We start from the raw sequence: 20703 nt of genomic DNA, 5'->3' as shown, positions 1-20703 counted from the left end.
TTTTCAGAGGTAACAGTTTCCATTGGCCACTGAATAACAGCTTAATCATTAGATCAAATTTAGGTTTAAAGCTAAGGAAGGAGTGGGAATTAAAATAATTCCTTTCCACACCTCTTTATCCTTCTTAATATATTATTAACTTTTCCAAAAGTTCAAAGGAATAGAAAAGAAATTGACACCCCCCCCCCCCCCCACCATTTTCTGTTTCCATGTGTTTGTGCTTCCCTTGACTAAGCTTGGATAATAAAACTAGTCTGGTCAGTTTCACTTTCTAATTTTTATACATAAGTGAAAGCTGTTTAGTGTCAACAGTGTAAAGTGTTTAGAATCATCTCACCTGCTGGGTCAATTTCCTACAAGTCTTTCTTTGGGAGGGGAGGGGAGATGAAAGTTTTTATTTTAAATTTCCTACGCTTCAAAATTAGAACCCTGAATTAGACCACATTAGAGTAATTAATCTGTTTTATTTTTCACTTACAAAAGTTTTGTAGGAGTGGCAGGACGAGTGAGGAAAGGTGATGGTTATGGTTCTGTTACATTCCTACTTAATCATCACTATTTGTATAGCAACAATGCTATGTCTGCAGCTGCTTTGGGAAATTGGCACTTAAAGAGATGACTTTCAATCCACAAAAAGTGTTTATCATTTTTTCTTTTCTTTTTGGATTAGATGTTAGTGTTCCAATTCTACTGTGAGGCATGTCCTGGTACTGTTTGCAAGACAAGAAAAGAAAAAGTTGCACCTCATTTATACAATGGAGCGCAGTGTGGTTTGGTAGATTATTAGGAGTGAGGAGGTGGTGTGTCTTCTGCAAATCTTCCTCCACGAGGTTAACCTGTGGCTGGCGGTGTTTCGCGCCGCTCTCCTCCTTGCAGGGGAACTCACTGTTCTTTCAGCGCGACTCAACGCCTCCCCGCCAGGCTCCCTAAGATAAAACTGAAAGGGCTGCGTGGAGGTTTCAAACAGACAGAGGGAGACACGAGCACACCCAGCCGGCGGAAGACGGGGCCGCGACGCGGCAGGGGCCGGCTGACCTCTCCACGTGTCCCCAGCACCTGCAAGGCTAGCGGGGCATTGGGTTTCCTTTTCCCAGGCGCGGGCGCGAGCCCGGAAGAGGCTGGGCGGCCTTGGGCTTAAATCGGGGGGCTCGGAGGCCCGCCCTCGGAACACGTGCGGCCGGCGAGCAGCTGGTGCGGAGGTCGGCTTGGCTTCCTCGCCGCGCCCGCGCCCGCGCGTCCCTGCCCCGCCGGCGGACGCCTGGAGGCGGGCCGTGGCGGCGGCGGCGGGCCGGTCCCGAGCTCTCGGCTAGCCGTGCGGGGCGGCCTCCCGAGCGCGCCGGGCCGGCGGCCGCGAGCCTCAGTGCAGTACTGCCCGAGCCCGGGCGGGGTCTCTGTTCTCTGGCGGAGGCGGTCCCTTGGCAGCGGGAAGCTCCCTCTCTTTCTCTCGCCGCCGCTCCGCGTCTGCGCCCTGGTGCCAGGCGCCCAGCTCGGCGCTCCCCTGCGCTCGCCCCGCGCCCACTCATTCGCAGCCCAGCCTTCGCCGCCGCCGCCGCCTCCCGCTCCTCCTACTTCCCCCAGCCGCCGCGGCCATGGCGGACAGCGCCAGCGAGAGCGACACGGACGGGGCGGGGGGCAACAGCGGCAGCTCGGCCGCCATGCAGTCGTCCTGCTCGTCGACCTCGGGCGGCGGCGGCGGCGGTGGCGGCGGCGGTGGCGGCGGTGGGAAGTCGGGGGGCATTGTCATCTCGCCGTTCCGCCTGGAGGAGCTCACCAACCGCCTGGCCTCGCTGCAGCAGGAGAACAAGGTGCTGAAGATCGAGCTGGAAACCTACAAACTCAAGTGCAAGGCGCTGCAGGAGGAGAACCGCGACCTGCGCAAAGCCAGCGTGACCATCGTGAGTGCCCCCCGGGGGCGCGCCGCAGCGCCAACCTCCGCCCGCCCCGGGAGAGGCAGTGCCAGGACCCGGGCAGCCCCCGGTTCTCCCCGAGGTTCCCGGGGGTCCCGCAGCGAGCACACTCTCGGTCGAGACCTGCCGGCCTCCGGAGGGTGGGGGAGAGGGAGGTGTCCCTTCGGGGCCACGCGGGTCTGTCTTCCCCCGGGGGCCAGGCGCGGCGCGGAGTACGGGAGAAGGCTGCTGGGACAACCCACTCACGTCCCTTTTTCACCCCTGGGGCGGAGGCCCCTCCCGGGCAGAGCTGGAGGCTAGCGGCGTGGCTGGGGGGGCGGGGTGGGACTTTTTCAGGACTAGCGTGCCTGAGGGGTGCTTCCAGAATCCGGGGAGCCCTGCGCTAGGGAAGAGGGAGGAAGCTGGGGCCTGTGTCGGGGGCCTGGCTTGGGGTGCGGGGGTGCGCAGCTGGGCTGGGCACTTGGCTGGCATCTGGACGGCGCTGGCTGGATCGCCGGGGAGGGGGCGGGAGAGAGTGGCCGGGAATCCGGGAAGTGGAGTTTTCTGGCCAGGATCGAGAGGGAAGGGCGGGTACCGGAGCTGATGCTCCTACCTCCGTTGGAAGTCCTTTCCTTGGTGGGGAGGGTGAGGACGGGGGGCGGCAGAGGCGGTGTACAGCCGCGTGAATGCAGCATCTTACCCTGGTCTGCACAGTGAAGGGTATGAAGCTTGGACAGGCTGAAACCAGCGTGAAAGGTAGCGACTCCCTTGCTGAGCAAGATGCACATACGTGTGTTTGTTTCATTGGTGGTGAAGTGCCTGGGGGGTATTTTGCCTTTGAGTCCAGATACTTGACAGGAGAACAGGCTGTCCGTTTAACACCTGGTCTCCGGCGGCTCCCCCGAAGGAGAGGGGTTAAGATTAGGGATATAGACCTCCCTCATAGGCGTCTAGAAAGTCCCCTATAGCTGTGATGAGACAAAACATAACTGGAAAAAGTACACCGAGGGCTCTCACCTAACATCCCTGTCTGCCAGCCACATCATTAACATGCAGAATCCCCATACAGACAACCCTATTGAGATCAAAACAGTTTCCCAGCCAGGAGCAGAGAAGGAAACGTTAAGAAATCAAGGGGGAAAATTGCCATCGCTGCTGCACAATAGCTGACTAGACCAAATCTTCAGATGGAGAATGATACGGATTTGGAGATGGATCAAAGATCACACTGTGGGAATGAAGTGGGGGCAAGTGTAGATGCCCACGTGCCAGGAAAGTCCTCAGTGGAGGAATGAGTGTGTACGTGTGAGTGTGTGTGTGCTCCCCCAACTCTAGGTCATGCATAGGAACTGGACGACGTTCTGAATTAGCCTAGAAAAGCGGGTTTCCACCAAACTTTCAGTGTGATTGGCAGCCTAGATAGAAATTGATTGTAGAAACACTTAGTATGGTCAAATCCAGTCCTCATGAATGGAATTGGAACTGTAAAATTCTTGAATTGCCCCTTTGGTAGGAAGGGGGAGAAATTTCCATAGGCAGCCACTTCCAAGCCTCCTCTGTAGCTTTCTTGGCCAAGAGAGATGTCTGCTGAGTGAGGGTTTGAGAAGAGGGCGAAGTTGGTGGAAGCAGTTTATTTAATGTTTGAGTTAGTAAATGAGAGGGTTAGTCTCTTGGAGAATGTGAACCACGGAAAGTAGTAAAACTTACATGAAACAGAATCTCTAGCCTCTTGCATACAGTGAGCAATTCAGGCTGTTTTTGTTAGTTTGGGAGGGAGAATGGGGGGTGGAGATGCTATGAAAGGGTTATCTGTTTGACACTTGACCATATTATAAGTAGGTCTGTAAGTTGTACACAAGCACATTGGTTTTGCAAGGACAAACATGTTCATTCCTGGTGTATAAAATCAGAGGCCCTCTGAACACTTGGCTTGAAGCGTGTGTGAGGTGGTGGCTTTATTTCTTAGCACTTACCCTCAACTAAAACTGACATCCAACCAGATGTACTTTGTGAAATGTTCTGTGGCCTTATGAGTAAAGTTTAAACATTATTTTAGATGACAGCTTACAAGTACTAGAAGCCTCTCAATTCTTCCTTAATCTCTGATGAATATATTTAGGGAGACAAATAAAAGTGCTTGTGGTTTACCTGGTTCTCGAGTACTTGGCAGGTGTTGTTAAGGCAAAATGCAGCGAAGAGGTTCCTTTAAGCTTTTGAAAGTTTTGTTAACTGAACTAGGGCCCAGAATGTGTGGCTGCATGAAATGGGTCTGTGGATGTAAGGAATCCCTGGTACAACACTGTGTTGTCTTTTTTGTCAAGGTTAAGCCGTACAACCCCTGGCGACTCTAACGTAAACATAGCCCCTGCTGGGAGCTGCCTGGGAAGTTTGTGACAAGACCTAAGATATTCAGTTAAGTGGAGGCCTTGCTAGATTTTTTCACTTAAAATAATTTTAGTTAATTTGAAGTGAAGATGGAACCATAATCCTATTACTTGCCTTCCTGGTTCTTTTTTTAAAAATATATATTTTATTGATTTTTTTACAGAGAGGAAGGGAGAGGGATAGAGAGTTAGAAACATTGATGAGAGAGAAACATCGAACAGCTGCCTCCTGCACACCCGCTACCGGGGATGTGCCCGCAACCAAGGTACATGCCCTTGACTGGTAACGAACCTGGGACCCTTCAGTCCGCAGGCCGACGCTCTATCCACTGAGCCAAACCAGTCAGGGCTGCCTTCCTGGTTCTTATTAGTTCCTCTAGTTACAATAGTAAGTAGCATGTTCATGAGCACAAAGATGTGTATGGATGGTCTTTTCTTTTCCCTGATCAGGAAGGTACATGGCTCATCAGCCTCACCCTGGAGAAGAGGGAGGCGCTTTCTTTTGTGTGTGTGTGTGTTTTAATGGACCTTATTTATTAGAGGAGCTTTGGTTTCCCAGCAGAATTGATTGGAAGGTACAGAGATTTCCCCTGTACTCCTCTCCCTTGCCTCCTCTCCCTCCCGCTATTTCCAACATCCCCCGCCAAAGTGGTACATTTGTTATAATCAGTGAACCAGCACTGACACATCGTAAGCACCCAAAGTCCGTAGTTTACCTTAGGGTTCACTCTTGGTGTTTGTTGTACATTCTGTGGGTTTGGCCAAATATATACTGACATGTATCCGCTAGTATTATACTAGGCAGATATGGTGCCCTAAAAATCCTCCATGCCCTGCCCTTCCATCCTTCCCTAACCCCTGGCAACTGCTGCTCTTTAGACTGTCCCCACAGTTTTGTCTTTCCAGAATGTCATAGAGTTAGAATCATACAGTATTGCAGCCTCTTCAGAATGGCTTCTTTCATCTAGTAACAGACATTTAGGTTTCCTTCATGTCTTTTTATGGCTTGATGGCTCATTTCTTTTTTGCACAGAATAATATTCCATTATCTCAATGTGCTACAGTTTATTTACCCACTTACCTGCTGAAGGACTTTGCTGCTTTCAAATTTTGGCAATGATGAATAAAGCTGCGATAAACACCAGTGTGTTGGTTTTTGTGTGGACAGGAATTTCAGCTCAGTTGGGTAAATAGCAAGGAGCACAGTTACTGGATTGTACGTAAGAGTCCTTTTAATTTTGTTAAAGTGCCAAACTGTCTTTCTGAAGTGGCTGTACTATTTTTGCATTCCCACCAGCAGCGAAAGAGTTCCTGTTGCTCCACATCCTTGACGGCATTTGAAATAGTCAGTGTTGTGCATTTTGAATATTGTAATAGATGTGTAGTGGTATCTCATTGTTGTGCCCTCATTTTTTTTTTTTTTTAAGCCCATAGGCCAATAGAAGCTTGTAACTAATGGGTCATTTCTGTCTCTTTTGTATGTAAGTGCTTATTCTGCTCAAGCTACCCGTTTAGTAAAGGACTGGTTTCATGGGCATGTGTTCTCAGCATTTAGAGGTGAACATCATCTGTGGGGAAGAATCGGATGGATGAGGCCCTTCATGCGTGTCCAGAAGGGCATCTGGGAGTTCGAGCTTGCCCCTAGTGTTTTGTCTGGGAATTAGAGGTGGAATGGAATGTTTTGAGTGATTCTCCTATTTCCCCTAGTAAATCAGGAGTGGAAACAGGCTGCTGATTATAGACCATAACTTCTTCTTTGTAGTGGAGAAAATAAACAAAAAAAAAAAGCTCAGTCACCCTGTTGAGTAGCCTATAGATGTTAGGCTAGATCTATGTGGTTTGTACTGTGGGGGAAAATTGGAGGTTATCTCATTCAGTGCAGTGACGTGTGTCTAGGAGTGGTGGTCTGTGAGAAGGTGAGGAAATGCAATTCTGGGCAGTAATTGGATGGCTTCCAAGTTCTGGACTAGTTGCTGGTATTCTCAGAGTATACCCAGGGCCTCACACCTGGTATGGCTAGTCCTCTCAAGCAGCGGTCACCAACCTTTTGGACCTCACGGAGCACCAGTAGTCCGCGGACCACCGGTTGGCGACGACTGCTCTAAAGAGTATGCTTTTCTAGAACGGTTCAGACCTTCAGCATGTGTTTGCTTTGAAAAGAAAAATCTATACTAATAAAAGGGTAATATGCTAATTAGACTGGGAGACCTTCCGGACAAAGCCATGGTGGCGGGGCAGAGGCAGTTAGGGGCGATCAGGCCAGGAGGGGAGGGCAGTTGTGGGTGATCAGGTTGGCGGGGGGGGCATTTGGGGGCGAGCAGGCCAGCAGGGGGGAGTTGGGGGTGAGCAGGCTGGCGGGGGGGGGGGGCAGTTGGGGGCAAGAAGGCCGGTGGGGGGAGCAGTTGGGGGTGAGCAGGACGGCAGGCAGAGTGGTTAGGGCCAATCAGGCAGGCAGGCGAGTGGTTAGGAGCCAGTGGTCCTGGATTGCGAGAGGGATGTCCGACTGCTGGTTTAGGATCGGGCCTAAACCGGCAGTCGGACATCCACCAAGGGGTCCCAGATTGGAGAGGGTGCAGGCCAGGCTGGGGGACACTCCCCACCCCCCACCCTGCATGAATTTCGTGCACTGGGCCACTAGTCCTATTATAAGTCACTAGTATTTAAATATCTTTCTAACCATAAAATTAGTCCTTCATTATAGAAGTTTGCGGAAATACAAAGGTATTTGAAAGTTACAATAGAAAAACATGTTGGTATGGCATGATTAGAAAAACCTGGCTATTTTGAATATCAACAGTGTAATGATTTCATTAACCAAAAAAAGCCCACCATATAGTTAATGTTTTGGATTTGGGATTACTTATTCTGGAAGCCCAATACACCATTTTCCATTTTTAAGACTTCATTTTGGCAGATTCTCTGAAGATAGGAGATCAACATTGCTCTTATACAAAGGTATATTGTGTATCTTTTTTCTTGTTTGAAAAAATCCTTAGATTTTTGTAGAAACACCCCGCTTTAGACACAACTTTGAAAAAAGTATGACCCGCTAGGTCTAATTGTATGCAAGTTCACTCTTCCTAAAGAGAGGCTATTCTTGGGTTTCTTCTGCAGTTAAAGTTCTTCACATTTGTAGGTTCCTTCTGTGTGTTTCATATAATCTATTTGTATTTGGTTGCCAAAAAACACAGAACCTTAGAGTAGGTGGTGACAGTCTTTTACAGTGTTCTCCTTATTTATTTTGCTGGGTGTGGGGAATAGTTCAAAGAATCACCAGTATCTGGTTTGTGGTAACTCTTGTTCAAGACCAGAGAGACTGGTCTAAAGCAAAAATCTGAAGCAGGCATTGCTCGCTTTAAAACTTTCAGGGGCTCCCCATGGCGCTCTGGATCCCAGTAACCATTCTGGAGGTGTACCTGACTCTGTATGAGCTGGCTGTGCTTACTTTACAGACGCACCCCTCACATTGGAAGCTCTCACTGGGCTTCACGGCTAGTTCCTGGAATTAATTGTAGCAGGTTTCTCTGGCTCCTCTAGGCTGTACCTCGTGCCCTTACTGTTCTTCCTACTTCTCCCCTCGCATTTATCTTGGAAAGCCAAGTAGACCAGCGGTTCTCAACCTGTGGGTCGCGACCCCTTTGGGGGTCGAACGACCCTTTCACAGGGGTCGCCTAAGACCATCGGAAAACACATATATAATTACATACTGTTTTTGTGATTAATCACTATGCTTTAATTATGTTCAATTTGTAACAATGAAAATACATCCTGCATATCAGATATTTATATTACGATTCATAACAGTAGCAAAATTACAGTTATGCAGTTATGAAGTAGCAACGAAAATAATTTTATGGTTGGGGGTCACCACAACATGAGGAACTGTATTAAAGGGTCGCGGCATTAGGAAGGTTGAGAACCGCTGAAGTAGACTGTACTGCTCCTCCCCCGCCCCCCCCCCCCCCCCCCCCGCCCCCGCCAGCAGTGTACACTAACACTGTCTCTTTGCCAGCCACACACTGGGTTTTGTGTCCATTCACTCCCATTCCTCAGTGCCTGGGTGTGGTAGAGTATTTGGGTTGACTCCAGAGGCATTGGGTGATGAGGTGTTTTTGTTCTTTTTTTACTGGGGTGAGGGTGCTGGTTCTGTCTCCTGACCTATGTTCATAAAGTCACTCCCATGCATGTGTCCTCAACTACAGCACGCAAGCACCATCTTCTCCATAACTGGTTGGTTGAATGGATTGGATGGATGAGTGGATACACTGTATACTTAGGGGGACCAGTGAAATCAGTGTATGCCCCAAGCCCCTGCCTTCTAACCATGGGTGATGTAGGCTACCTTGTAGCACATACCCAGGGGCTTGTCTAGATGCTGGTGATACATTTCACCTTTGGAAGGGGACAGTGTCTTCAGGTTCACCTTTCTAAGGGTTTCTGAGTAAAGCTTAGCAGGGGGGGAACGTCCGGCCCGAGGGCTATATAAGGCCCACAAAATCATTTGGTCTGGCCCTGCCAAGGCATTAGGGGCGAGTTAATTAAATGTTTGACCAAATACAGCAGGCTAATTTTGATAATTTTGTGTGGCCCGTGAATGATGTTATAAATATCCAAATGGCCCTTGGCAGAAAAAAGGTTCCCCACCCCTGGCTTAGGGGAAGAAGTGGCTCTGTTGAAAGTGTTAAGATTTGCCACTTCAGTTTTGCCATGGTGACAGATCACTCCAGGCATTTCTTATGATTTTTTTTTTTTTTTAATGTTGAAATGCCCCACAGCCGCCTCTGGGATACAATTATGAACTGTGATAGAGGGGATGTATCCGTGCAAGTACCTGAAGCTCCATTTGAGGGAGTATCTGCAAATAAGATCAGGAGGCTTGCCGACTCCTTGGAGATGTCCACCTGTGGCCTGCAGAGTGGAGTTTGGCAGATTGCTGTGGCGTCACATACAGTGTCCGTGCATGGTTTTGATTTTTTCTTCCTTAAATCAGGCCTCAATAGAGCTAACTGCAATTACAGCTAGAAATGCTAATCTGAGCTTTTAAACTCCCAACCTGGAGGAGCAGAGGAGTAACAATCATCTTCCTTGTTCCCTCCCATACTTTCCCCCTCTGTGGGCAAGGTGTTGCTCTTTGTTTTCAATTACAATGCAGTTGCTTTTAGATAGATTGCATCATTGTCAAAGCCCGGGAAGTGACTGTTCGCAGGTTCAGTGTGTTCCTGCTTGCTGGTGGTTGAAGTTTTCTTGACAGGGAAACTAATGCTCTGGAAAGTATTTCTAATCGTCAGGATCTTGGAGTGGTGTTTACTTGCAGATTCTTCTTAACTTCCCTAAGGTTGTCAACTTTTTTTTTTTTTTATGGCTGTCAAGCTCACAACTGTGAATTTTATCCCAGTGTTCATACCAGTACATTGCAAACTCACTTTGTATAGGTGTTCTTTTCTAGGGAGAAGAATGCTAAAACAGAGGGTTAATAGTTTGATTGATGGTTATCTAGGTTTAACTCACTCCTTCTTGTTGGTTCTTAGATCTTATGCATTGGCGGGGGGGTGGGAGGGGTGGGAGTTAAGTTTAGTGATTAAAATTTATTATAATACTCACATGGTTTAATGCTGGGAAATTTTCTGTGATTTTTTTTTTCTCCCCCTCCCCTTGCCTCCTCAGTAAGGCACAAATTGGTATGTGACAAATACAGCCTGAAATAAGCAGGATTCAACCTACAAGTACTTACGAAGGGCTGACTGTGTGCCAGATCCTCCGAAATATTTGGAAGGAATGTAAGGGCTTCTCCAGCAGCCTACCAAGGACTGCACTTGACTTTCATTCAGCTTGGCCCTGGCTGGGTGCTATAGGGAATACAGAATAGAGGGAACGGCCTCCCTTCTCCTCCAGCATTTTCCAGCCGTGAGAGTCACGAAGGACAGAGATAACCCACATATAAGTGGAAGCAAGAAAGGAAGTTCAGGTATGCTCCTGAAGGGGTGCCCAGGGAGGGCTATTACCTTCCACCTTCCGAAATGAGGCTCGTCTGCTTTATGAATATCTTCAAGGAAAACAATGTATCATATTCACTCAGTTTAATGAGCTTGTAGTTTATTTTGTGAGGCAGAGATAGGGAGAGCTGTTGCTCAATTTGTCTGTGTCGAGGTGGCCTGGGAGGCTTTTGTTTGTTTTTAATTTTCTTTTTTATGTGGTGAGGGATGAAAAGAAAGGCCATTGACGTTTTAATGTCATGATTTACATCTGCCTGCAGATTGAAATGATCTAGGTGGTTTTTCCTCTATTTCTGTCACACTCTGGGCCCCACCCACGTTCCTTTCACAGAATATTGTTGCATGGACCAGAATTTTCTTAAGTCTCCAATCTTCAGTCTGTGAAAGCAAAGACTTCTTATGTTAAAAATTGCCCATACTAATTTATGGGCAATTTTAAATGCCGTGTGTGTGTGTGTGTGTGTGTTTTGTTTTTTTGAAAGCAGTGTTGATTGACAGGATAATCTTCCGGGCATCTGTTCCAGATCAAATCAGCCTTAGGTGCCAGGTGTGTGGCCGGAGTGATCTGGTTAATGCCCTCCAGGGCATCTCAGGGCACTTGGGATCAAATGAGGCCACTCGTGCGGCGGAGCAGAGTTGAGATATTCAGCCAGACATAGGTCATAATTCAAAAAAGTTTTCCATAGAAGGAAAGAGGAAAGCGAAAGAATGAGAGCAACGTGGAGTATGGGTGAGCTAAAGTGAGTTCCTAGAAATCTTGTGCCCGCATTAAGCACTTCACGTGTTGCTGTCATGAGTGAACAGAGTCTTCAGTGTTATCTGCGTTCGGAGACTGAATTAGAAGGGCTAAAATAATCTTGAGAAAAATAATTTTTTTGGTGTGTAGGAAGAGCTTCTAGGCTCATGAAATTGTTTGCATGTAAGTGGTGGTTTTTTTTTTTTTTTCCAGTTGTCCTAAGTAAGATACCAACTCAAATAATAACTTCTATTCTATTGAGGTTTTTTGTTGTTGTTTTTTCGGTTCTTCGTTGGACAGGCCTTAATTTATCTAAACAAAGGCGTTTGCTGAGAGTCAAAACATTGTGTTGCTGCTTCATTTAGTAGCTCCTGATTATAGAAACACTAAAATTTGAGGGGAGAAATCGGCTAGATAATTTAAATATCCCGGCTAACCAAAGAGTACAATTTTTAAGTGTATACGCCATAACGTAGACGTTTGGATTTAGTTAGGTTCAAATCACTACTTGGTAAGGTGCCATGGGTTTTGGAAAGTATATGAACTATGTCACATCATTTTGAAACTTGAATGCATGTAGCTTATTATCGAGAAGTACCTTAGGTCCCAGAGAATAGGGTCAGTGACTTTTTTGGTTGTGATTTAAAAAATTGCGGTAAAGTATACACAAATAAAACGACCATTTTAATCATTTTTTAAGTATACAATTTAGTAGCCTTAAGTACATTCACAGTGTTGGGCAACCATCACCACTATCCAGTTCCAGAAGTTTTTCATCATCCCAACCAGAACCTCTGTCTTGATTCAACAGTATCTCTTCATTTCCCACTGCCTCCCGCCCCTGGTAACTCTATCCCTAGTGATTTAATGTTTTTCTTTTCTGCTCTACAGAAATAGCTACCTGCTTTTTAGTGCTCTGATGTTAAAAGTTAGGAATTTGTACCTAAAGCATTTTATTTTATTTTATTTTATTTTTTTAAAAAATATATTTTATTGATTTTTTACAGAGAGGAAGGGAGAGAGATAGAGAGTTAGAAACATCGATGAGAGAGAAACATCGATCAGCTGCCTCCTGCACATCTCCCACTGGGGATGTGCCCGCAACCAAGGTACATGCCCTTGACCGGAATCGAACCCGGGACCCTTCAGTCCGCAAGCCGACGCTCCATCCACTGAGCCAAACCGGCTTCGGCTACCTAAAGCATTTTAATTAAAGTGCTTTTGATATCTTGCTCCAGCTTAATTTTTTATTGCTTTTTGGCTATCACACATCTGGTTCTTTGCTGTCTTTAGCACACATGTATGGCACCCCAACCCTGGTTTCCTACCTTTTTTTTTTTTTCCTTTCTAATTTGCATTTAGAGTAAGCACCCAGATGTGCAGACCACTGAGAGGCACAATCCACAGTGAGGACTTGTCCTCCTGGAAAGAGAAAGGACTTTTGCCCTAACACCGAATATCTAATGGTTGCTTTTTTTTTTTTTTTTAAAGAAATGTGTTGTGAGCATTTAATTTCCTCTATAGCATTTTGAATATACCTTAATTTAAGAAAGTTTGGAGAAAAGAAAAGCTTGAAGAAGTGAAGAATACTTTTTATTTACCAGCATTGCTCCACTTCCACATTATTTTGTGTTGCTGTGATAACACCAGTGTTTACCCAGTGCCTCCTGTGGGATAGGTTCTATTGGGAGGGGCTTGCATATATCTTCTTATGTAATCTCACCACCATCCTGTGTTACTGATGTTATCCATTAATACAATCTTATAAATTTAGGCCCAGAGAGGTTATGTAACTTGTGGCTGGAATTTGAACCCAGGTCTGGCCTCAGTGCTTAAGCATGAGGCTACACAGCCTGTGAGAAGGTGGGATAGAAATTAATTTATGAGCAGTGTTATCTTTATCTTGTGGGCATTTTCCTCTTAGTTGCTTCTCCACTGTTCTATTCCTTTAGTTAGAGTCATGGCTGCCCTATTACCACAGCAAATTCTCAGGATGCCAGGCCCCAGGGAGGGTTTCCAGGGCAGCAGTCTCCCTGCCTCGGAAAAGAAACAATGATGGGCAGGGTGCCTTCAGTGCCTGGGGGACAGCCTGTGCGCCCCGAGCCGGCTCTGTCTCCCTCCAGTACTGGGCCTTGGTCTCTTCCACCCCTGCCCCTCCCTTCCCAGTGAAGCCCAGTAGGTTGCTCTCTCTGCTTATAGCATAGCCTCTGGGCTCCCATCCCAGTCTGGAACCAGTCTCTTTGGACTACTTATGTTATAACCTCTGTTTAAAAATAGTCCAACCTGCATAGTAATAGTGGATTTTTTTCAAAACACGTATTGATCACCTGCTGAATGCCAGACAGAATGCCACAGGTGAGAACTGGGATGAGACTGCCTGAGGAGCTGGGATCATAGTCAACGAGGGCTCTTTCTCTCCTGAGGTGGTTATCAACCTAACACCTGAAGGATAAGTTGAAGTTAATATAGAGCAGTGGTTCTCAACCTTCTGGCCCTTTAAATACAGTTCCTCATGTTGTGACCCAACCATAACATTATTTTCGTTGCTACTTCATAACTGTAATGTTGCTACTGTTATGAATCATAATGTAAATATCTGATATGCAGGATGGTCTTAGGCAACCCCCGTGAAAGGGTCGTTCGACCACCAAAGGGGTCGCGACCCACAGGTTGAGAACCGCTGACCTAGAGGAAGGTGGGGGTGGAAGTCGTGGCAGGAGGGGGCATGCCTCCCTGACTCAGGCAGGATCTGAATGTGGGAAAGAAATAAAATGGGGAGGAGACCAGGGACCAGGCTCCATCCAGGGGCTAACTACAGAGGAGGGGACAGGGGTTAGGGGAGCAATCGAGTGTAGAGGCACTTTAATGATCCACTCTGGCTGCTTACTGCAGATGTTTTCCTTCTAAACTATTTGAAGACAGAGATTTTGTCATATATCATCCATAAGATGATCTGTCTTATTCCATGATAATGTTGGCTACATACTGCAGTCTTGCTGTGTGCCTGGTAGAGATCTAAACACATTGTGTTTAGGGATTCATTTCTTTGTCACACAACCCTTTGCGGTCTCCACATCACAGATGAAGAAACGAGGCGTAGGAGTCTCAGCAGCCTGTCAGTCACAGGAAGTGTAGGGCAGGATTTGGATGTAGGCAGTGTTGATGGTACCTAGGCTGGTGACTGGAACCGGAAAAGCCTGCCATTGGAAGGGTCATTTGCATTTTTCCGAAGCCTTAACCCAGTAGCTGCTCAGTAAAGTTTGAAGAGTTTATTTTGGGAAGTTCCCAGGTTGACTATTTATAAACTCTTCTAACGGAGTATAACAGTCAGTAAAGTACACAAGCTTTGCACGTGCACATTTATTGAAAAGTGTGCCATAAATTGACAAATGAATGGAATCATCAACCCTGGTGATATACATGTCACCAGCAACCCCCCTCCCCCAAAGCTGCCCTGTGCTCTGTTTCAGGCATTATCTCCCCAAAAGTAACGTTGTTCTGAGTTCTATCACTATAGATTTCATTTTGCTTATTTTTGAACCTCATAGAAGTGGCTTTATTTTTGTGTGTGTGTAGATTCTTAGTTATCCTAGTTCATTTATTAATATTACACAGTACCCATGTTGTTGCATGTAGGAGTAGTTCTTTTTTATTGCTGTGCAGTATTTCACTGCACGGGAGTCTGTGGAGTTGTTCAGTTTTAGCCTCTGCCCCTGAGTAGCCCCACCCCCTCCCCTCAGTGTTGATTGTGGGCATTGGGACGGTGTGAGAGGAGTGTGGCACAGCAGCAGGCATGGGGCCTATAGAACACAGGCTCCAGGTAATTAAGTTCTGGCTACCTTACCAGCCAAGTTATATGGTAATCAGGGTCTTTAAGCCTCAGCAGACTTAACCTGTTAAAACGACAGTTTTGTCCTGGCCAAGTGGCTCACTTGGTTGGAGCGTTGAAAGGTTGCCGGTTTGATTCCCAGTCAGGCACATACCTAGGTTGTGGGTTCGATCCCTAGTTAGGATGGGTACCAGAAGCAACCGATCGATGTTTTTCTCTCACATTGATGTTTCTCTCTCCCTCTCTCTTCCCTCCCTCTCTGCCTTCTTCTATCTTTAAAATCAATAAACACATTAAAAAACAAACCACTACAGTCCTTAGGGTTAATACCAGTCTTGTATCTAACCCACACTTGTTATGAAATCAAATGAGAGAATACACATCAAAGTATTTTGGTTGAGAATTACTCTGTAGGAAATGATATTAAAGATGATCACTAACCAACCCTTTCTATTATTCTTCAAAGTGTATTTTAAAATCAAAACGATTCTTGATTATCCTATAAGATGTTGGCAGCAAAATAAGGTCTAGAAAGCTGAGAGGGGGCGGTGGAGGCAGCAAGCACCAAGTTCTCCGGAGACCTCAGGCTGGGCAGCTCCACAGCCCTGCTCAGGCCCTGCATTCTCTGGCACTTGGGGATGCCTGGGAACTGGGCCGATATCCTAGGGTTTGGTGAGTCAGGATCGAACCAGCCTGTGTGGCCCTGTAAAAGTAATAGGACAGCAGGAGGCAAACATGCTTCCTAAAAGATCCATTTTTTCCCCCTTGTGGGTCGGTTTCAGGGCTCTTTCCATTATTTCTTGAAAAAAAGAGCCAACGTGTGCCTTTTCCAGATTTCCTGTCTTTAGCACTGTGGGCAGCAGCCAGTCGAAGCCCGCTTCTCTGTCGTGTGACTTTTGACACTGTTTCATGGGGGTGTGGATTCCAGAGGGGGTGGACTTGGGTGGCCGAGAACACAAATACCTGCTTAACTGCTGGTCTAGAGAAACCAAAACGTGAACATCTTTGAGATTGGCTGACTTTTGCCCTCTCAGTACCCCAGTGACAGAAGGACAGTCCCACTTGTGAGCCAGGGACAGGTCTGTTTGCCAGTGGACTCCTCAAGTGACCGCTTTAAAAAAAATGTTTTTATTGATTTCAGTGAGAGGAAGGAAGGGAGAGATGGAAGCATCAATGATGAGAGGGAGTCATGGATTGGCTGCCTCCTGCACACCCCCTACTGGGGCTCGAGCCCACAACCCCAGCATGTGCCCTGACTGGGAATCGAACCGTCACCTCCTGGTTCATAGTTCGGTGCTCAACCACGGAGCCACACCAGCTGGGTGTGACCCCTTTTCTTCTTCTTGGCTCTGGACTTCTCTAGTGATGGGAATGGTAGCCTAGGGACTCGCTGAGGGTTGAAAGAACATGCTTCTCACTAGGAGTGTGTTGTGGTTTTGTTGTCCTGGTTTGAAGGCTTTTGGTTTGATGAGAGGCGGGGAAGGAAGACAGTTTGTATAATTCAGGGACTCAGCTGGCATTGTAAAGGTGAAGTAAGCTACCTTGAACCCAGGAATGCCCTTAGCTCTTTGGCTGCCATCTGCCCACCAGGGAGATGAGGCTCTAGCCAAGACTATGAGGAGTCTTTGGTTTCTTGCTGCCTCCCTCCAAATCTTCTTTGAATGCCTTCCCGTTAAACTCTTTTTGTTGTTGTTGTTGGTTCTTACTTGGCCCAGAGTCTTGCTGCTCTGGGTCATTGGTACCTGATGGGTGATGCGATCAGGCAATGCTTTTCCTAAGTCCAGTGTATTCGTTCTCTAGTTCACAAATTCCTCTGGGCTTCACTGCTCACCATTTTTGTTTTTAAGCTTTTAACTTTATGTGTTGCAGATTAGCATTCTCCATTAGGCTACCTGCATGAATTATTCTTCCTTTCAATTTATTCAGTTAACTTCTTTCTGTGTTTTTTTTTTTCCACCCCAGGGTTCTTTGAGAGAACTTGGTATAATGGAGAGAGACTTGGAAACCAGATAGGGTTGCCAGATTCAGTAAACAAAAACACAAACAAACCCATAGGATTTTAAAAAATCTCAGCTCTTCTCCTTCCTCACTCTGCAATCAAGTGACAATTTACTGACCCCAAGGCCACCATGCCTTCTTTTCTATACAAGGACCATGGTATCTCACTTCTCAGGTGCTGGGGAGAAAGGATGTGACTTATGAACGCCCTCAGGACGCATTCAGCATCCTTTTCCAATGATTATAGATTTACGTCTTGTCCATCTTCTTCCTTTCCTCTTTTTCATGAAACCAACCAAGTGTCCTCTCCTCAGTGCGGCTCTTTGGGGTCTGTCTTCTCAGGATGTCGCTGCTTCTTCTTCCTCAAGCTGCTCCCAGTTTGCTTTCATTTTTTCTGCCCTTCTACCACCAACTTCCTGATTTCCCCCTCTCCGAAGGCCGCCTTTGCCTGTATGCCTCAGGTGCCTTCCTGTATCTGGCCACATGCTGCCAGCCCTCTAGTTTCATTTCCCTTTTCCTTCTGAGCGTGAAATGGCACTGGAAGAATGGGGCTTTTAGTCTCTTGGCGTCTGTGGGGCCAGGCAGCAAACACGTACCCTTTTGGAGCCTTGGTTTTCTCCTCATTTCACCGATGAGGCCTGTTTAGAAGTCGGGGATTGCAAACTGGCAGCTGGCATTTGGCCGGCAGGTGAGTGGCTTAGCGCCTGACCTTTGAAAGACCTTTGAAAAGAGAGTCTCAGAAAAGGCACAGACAGACCCTCTGGTTTGTCTTGGGCATCACCTGTCCCTGTGGCTTCTCACCTGTGGCGGCTGTCACATGCTTACTCACTTCCTTCTCTGAGGGGCAATGAGTCTGAGGTCCCGGGAGCTGTGCCACAGGTAGTGACTAATGAAGCCAGTGTGCACGGTTTGAGTTAGCCCTTGAAACAAAAGCACGGGGCACAGTTTTGCAACCTTACAGGCCGAGGTAGAGACAGACGTTAACCTGCCCGGGTCATCCCACTGGTAGGTGCTGGGACCAGGATGTGGCAGCCTGGCTCTAGGAGCCCCTGCTCTTAGCCACTGTGTTGTATCTCTGTGACCACTTGTGGCTGCGAGGTTCTATGGAATTCCTTGTAGGAGTTCCGGATATAGCCCTGTTTTGTGGGTTTGTTTATAAAATGCATAGTCTAAGTCATTGCCCTGTGATGTGGGCATGTGCTCCTGAGTCTTGACTAGTGAGTACATCCTTATAATCAGTTTCCCTTCAGAAGGATTGTTCTTCTGTCCCTTATAGATGTTTCTGAGTGTTTTCTCTTCCTGTGGCTTTTCTCTAACCTTTATGGATGATGAAGTTTCCTTGCTGTTCATTTAACTCAGCAGTTTTGGGGCACCTACAAAGCACCAGCTATGTGCTTCAGATGCCCTTGTAGGAGCAAGGCAGGGTCTGAATAGTAACTGAGTGCCCTGCCCTGGACAAAGGGCACCCCGAGTCTAAAAAGACCTTGGGCTGCCCTGACCAGTTTGGCTCAGTGGCTAGAGCAGGGGTGGGCAAACTTTTTGACTCGAGGGCCACAGTGGGTTCTTAAACTGGACCCGAGGGCCGGAACAAAAGCATGGATGGAGTGTTTGTGTGAACTAATATAAATTCAAAGTAAGCATCATTACATAAAAGGGTACGGTCTTTTTTTTTTTTTTTTTTTTTAGTTTTATTCATTTCAAACGGGCCGGATTCGGCCCGTGGGCCGTAGTTTGTCCACGGCTGGGCTAGAGTGTCAGCCTGTGGACTAAAGAGTCCCAGGTTCGATTCCGGTCAAGGGCATGTACCTTGGTTTCGGGCACATCCCCAGTAGGGGGTGTGCAGGAGGCAGCTGTTCTATGTTTCTAACTCTCTATCCCTCTCCCTTCCTCTCTGTAAAAAATCAATAAAATATATATTAAAAAAAAAAGACCTTGGACCTGCTGTGAAGGAGCTCAGAGGCGGGTAGGAGAGACAGGTGGGAAAGCAGTGACCACGGTTGAAGGAAGATGGTAAGTTGACCAGTCAGGCTTCACACAGGAAAACAGAAATCATGTGGAGTGAGAGGGAGAACTTAATCCAGAGACTTGGTTGTCCCAGGGGTGGATTTGCTGAGAATACAACTCATTGGCAGTGCAGTGAGGCAGCCAGGTGGTTCAAAACAGCAGGACACCACTCCCACACCCCCTCTGACCAGCAAAGGGAGGAGGGCTGTTATCAGAGCCCAGGGGCAGGGTCATCCAGAGAAAGGTGGACCAATGGTGGGCCTTGACACAGGAATGCTGAGGAGGTGGAGAAGAAACGGTAGAAACACACCCGTCCTCCACCCTCCAGGCTCTTGCCAGTACCTCTCATTGGCCAGTCCAGTTGGAACTTAACTGACTTCTGAGAACTGGGAAATGCGACCTGCAGAGGTCACCCTACCTTGCAGCAGGGGAAGGTCAGTGGAGGGATCTCGGGCCAGAGAGACCCAGCACTGGCTCAGGAAGAAATGGCAATGAAATTACTATGCTTGGCTCGGGCGGTCATTGAACATTTCACAGATGACAGAATGTTGGAGGACTTGTAGGTTTTTATTCCCCCAAGAAGATGTGAATGAAGGCCATGCCAGGAAGAAGGAACTGCGTGGACAAAGGAATGGCAGCTTGAAACAGCAGGCTCCACCTCAGCAAGACATGCAGCTCCGAATGGCGGAATTGATACTATCCCTCTTTCTTCTGCCTCAGAAGCCCCTTTCCAAGGATACTTTCTCACCTGTCCACGTTGTCTTTTATGGCTGACTTGAATTTTCTCACAGGGCAAAGCCAGGTGGGGAGTCTGCCCCCTAAATCCTCAACGTGTCATTTAGCAGTGGGAAGCAGCGTGGGGTGCCTCGCCAGTCCCGGGAAGGAGTTCATGGCCAGTGACAGTTACATTTGGTGCCTGGGTCCCAGTGCAGCCAGGGCTCTGATGAGAATGCTCATGCCTTTGGGGGAGAAATAGCTGCTTACCTCAGTGCCTTGGTGACCTTGTCTCCCAGCCCCAAACGTCTGGCTCTTGATCATGCTGTCAGAATACGTGTCTCACATTCCTCTGCTGTGGAATTGGATTTTATGATGAGAGTTTTGTTTAAACTTTTTATTATGGAAATTTGCACACATACACAAAAGGTGAGTGAATGAATGTACAAACGACCCAGCTTTACCAATTATCAACACATGGTTAGTCTTAAAATTGTTTCACCCATAGTTCGTTTTGCATCTCTGATAAGGATTTTACAAGCACCGTTCCATAATCACATCTTAAAAAAATAGTAACATTTTCCCTAGTGAATTTGTGTTTGAAAGGTAACCAGCAAAGTTGTTCTAGAAACAAATAGGGGTTATCCTTGCTTCCCTCTCTGCTTTAAGCCTTTACCCCTGAGACTGCGGGCCCCTGATCTAAATCTCTTCTTTCCCCCTAGTGTGGTTTGGCATCTTTTACCTGCTGCCCTGTTCCTTGGTGCCAGTCCCCTGGGCATCCCAGGCATACTGGTTCTGCCCGCAGGGAGGTGTGCACACTGGCTCACCAGCCCCCGTGATACATAGGGGTATGAATCTCAGGTTGTGCATGTGGGGCAAGAATCGTGGCTTTTATAGTTAGGCCTCAAGGAAATCTGAAGTGAAGTGAGGAATCCTTTGCTTTTAGCTGAGAGGTGTCTGATTGTAACCAGACAAACAATGGGTCCATGAAGCAGAGACAGGGTTGAATCATATATGAGCGTTTATTCCAATACTGCCGGCCGATGGGAGAGCAGCAGGTCATGACGCCACAGAAATCTGCTCTGCACCCCACCATAAGCCAGTTGCTTATATAATAAAAGTACAAAGGAAAAGTAGGCAAAAGGGCAGTTTACAATAT

General features: G+C 47.2%; 1 protein-coding gene across 2 annotated transcripts in view; it reads left to right on the top strand.

The window, feature by feature from the left end:
- The first annotated feature begins 1477 nt into the window (after window positions 1–1477).
- The window catches only part of CCDC6 (coiled-coil domain containing 6), a 109983-nt gene continuing 90757 nt past the window's right edge, over window positions 1478–20703 (top strand). The window contains exon 1 of one of the 2 annotated variants that reach the window (XM_070432804.1): window positions 1478–1895. In XM_070432804.1, the coding sequence (XP_070288905.1) occupies window positions 1590–1895 (306 nt within the window). In that variant the 5' untranslated portion in view covers window positions 1478–1589. The remainder of the gene's footprint in view (window positions 1896–20703) is intronic. The other variant, XM_070432803.1, reaches the window with a different exon arrangement.

Source organism: Myotis yumanensis, unplaced genomic scaffold, assembly GCF_028538775.1.
Source record: "Myotis yumanensis isolate MYYU_CA2020_CCGP unplaced genomic scaffold, mMyoYum1.0.hap1 SCAF_13, whole genome shotgun sequence".
In the NCBI taxonomy this organism is placed as follows: domain Eukaryota; kingdom Metazoa; phylum Chordata; class Mammalia; order Chiroptera; family Vespertilionidae; genus Myotis; species Myotis yumanensis.
This window is presented reverse-complemented; position numbering and strand designations above follow the sequence as displayed.